The sequence below is a fragment of the Carlito syrichta genome, unplaced genomic scaffold (genome assembly GCF_000164805.1).
Source record: "Carlito syrichta isolate Samal-C Ts95f unplaced genomic scaffold, Tarsius_syrichta-2.0.1 Scaffold315591, whole genome shotgun sequence".
NCBI lineage: Eukaryota > Metazoa > Chordata > Mammalia > Primates > Tarsiidae > Carlito > Carlito syrichta.
Window position 1 is genome coordinate 95,488 of NW_007259687.1, and position 2,297 is coordinate 97,784.

A 2,297-nucleotide genomic window follows, 5' to 3' on the forward strand; every position below is an offset into this window, starting at 1 on the left:
GAGGCTGCGGTGGCCAGGAGCAGCCACTGCACTCCAGTCTGGGCGACAGAGTGAGACTCCAACTCAACAACAACAACAAACAAACAAAAAGGAAAAGGGACACAGCTCCAGGTCAGGGCTCATCGCTTGCTACATGGACCATGGGTTGAAGTTCAGCTCCCAGCTGGCTGTCACAGTCAGGGACCCACATTCAGTGCACAACCTGCACAGCTGCACCGGGCAGTACAGATTCAGCAGAGGGAATCACAATGGAGGCATAAGGGCAAAGGCTCTTGGGCAATGGGCAGGAGGAGGGCATGGACTTGGGGGTAAGAGAGGAGGGAGGACACATCAAGTGGGAGGAGCCAAGGCCCTCCATGTGGGGCACTCCAGACTGGGCTGGGCGGGGAAGGATGGAAATTGGGCCACCCAGGGCTGCCATCCAAGCAGCAAGACTGATGGACGTTTTCACGGCCCACGGGCCTAGCAGCCACCTGCTCTCCCGGTTCTGTTCTCAGCATCGTCCACTTACTGCCGTGTTTAAGGTCAGACCCACGAGGCAGACTCTGGGTAGCCCCTGTATGTGAAAACGGAGCCACCCGACTGGAAGTGGGGAGCTGGGATTCTTGTTTTTTTTTGTTGTTGTTGTTTTTGTTTTGAGTTGGAGTCTCACTCTGTCGCCCAGACTGGAGTGCAGTGGCCGCTTCCGGCCACCGCAGCCTCGACCTGCTGGGCTCTGGCGATCCTTCCGCCTCAGCCTTCCCAGTAGCCGGAATTACAGGCATGCGCTACCACGCCTGGCTGATTTTTTAATTTATTGTAGAGATGAGGTCTCGCTGCCCAGGCGGGTCTCGAACCTGCGGGCTCAGGCAATCCACTCACCTCAGCCTCCCAAGGCATGGGATTACAGGCTGAGCCACCAAGCCCGGCTAGAAGCTGGGATTCGCACCCATAGAACACCTTGCTGCCTCCCGACAGCTTGGGTCTTCCTCAAATGCCAGGTGAGGCATGCCAGGGCCAGCCTGAGGCCCACGGCCACCTCTTGGTGAGGGCTTGTGTTCAATAATTCCTCCAGGTCGAGCTCAATGGCTCGGTCTGTCATCCCAGCACTTTGGGAGGCCGAGGCGAGCAGATTGCCTGAGCCCTTGGGTTCGAGACCCGCCTGGGCAACTTGGTGAGACCGTCTCTACAACAAATCAAAAAATTAGCCGGGCTTGGTGGTGTGCGCCTGTATTTCCAGCTACTAGTAAGGCTGAGGCGGAAGGATCGTCTGAGCCCAGCAAGTTGAGGCTGCGGTGGCCGTGAGCATGCTACTGACCTCCAGTCAGGGCGACAGTGACATTCTGACTCAAAAAAGACCAAAAACAAACAAAAAATCCCTCCAGAGTGTGGCCAATTGGGAAGGGACAGTTTTCCCAAAGGAGAGTTGAACGCTGTTATTCAAAGGCGAGGAGGCCGGGCTAGGTGGCTCAACCTGTCATCCCAGCACTCTGGGAAGCCAAGGTGAGTGGATTGTCTGAGCCCGTGGGTTCGAGACCTGCCCGGGCAACTTAGCGAGACCTTGTCTCGACAGTAAGAATAGAAATTAGCCGGGTGTAGTAGCGTGCGCCTGTAGTTTCCAGCTACTTGGAAGGCTGAGGCAGAAGGACTGCCTGAGCCCAACAGGTCGAAGCTGCGGTGGCCGTGAACGTGCCCCTGCCCTCCAGCCTGGGCAACAGAGTGAGACTCCAACTCAAAAAAAAAAAAAAAAAAATTAGCGCGGCTTGGTGGCGCATGCTTGTAATCCCAGCTACTTGGAAGGCTGAAGCGGAAAGATCGCCAGAGCCTAGCAGGTCGAGGGGAGTGCGTGACACCCCCCTACTTCTCAGGGATCCTTTCTGCTTCCCCCAAGTTGCCAGAAAACACGAATTCGCGAATCCTGTGGCGGGAGGCAGGGAGGTGAGGCGGCTACGTCCGGCGCCACGCGGAACACAACAAAATTTGGCTGCGTGGGTGAAAGAAGGGGTGCCAGGAGCGAGGAGAAGTCGTCCGGAGGCGAGACGAGGGTCCCCGCTCGGACAGGGTGGGCTCGATCGCCCGGCGGAGGGAGGCGTGATCACAGACCCTCCCCGGCCAAGGACGACTCGGGCATCGCCTCGCTTACGCTCCACCAGGGGCGGGGAACTTCCCGACGCTCCCTTGGCCGCGCGCCCGCCCGGCCGAGCGCGGCGCTGTCACTTGCGACCCGCTCCCTGGGCCGCAGCGAGCAGGGCGCAGGCCCGGGCGAGGCCGGCCGGAGGGGCGGGGGCGGCCCGGAGGAGGCGGAGGCCGGCGGGCGG

The 2,297-nt window shown here is 59.6% G+C and overlaps 1 protein-coding gene across 1 annotated transcript in view; it reads left to right on the plus strand.

Moving 5' to 3' along the window:
• Nucleotides 1-392: 392 nt before the first annotated feature.
• SNX15 (sorting nexin 15) overlaps nt 393-2,297 on the plus strand; it is a 10,426-nt gene continuing 8,521 nt past the window's right edge. Inside the window, exon 1 of the mRNA XM_008073008.1 lies at nt 393-524. Coding sequence (XP_008071199.1) covers nt 393-524 — 132 coding nt within the window. The remainder of the gene's footprint in view (nt 525-2,297) is intronic.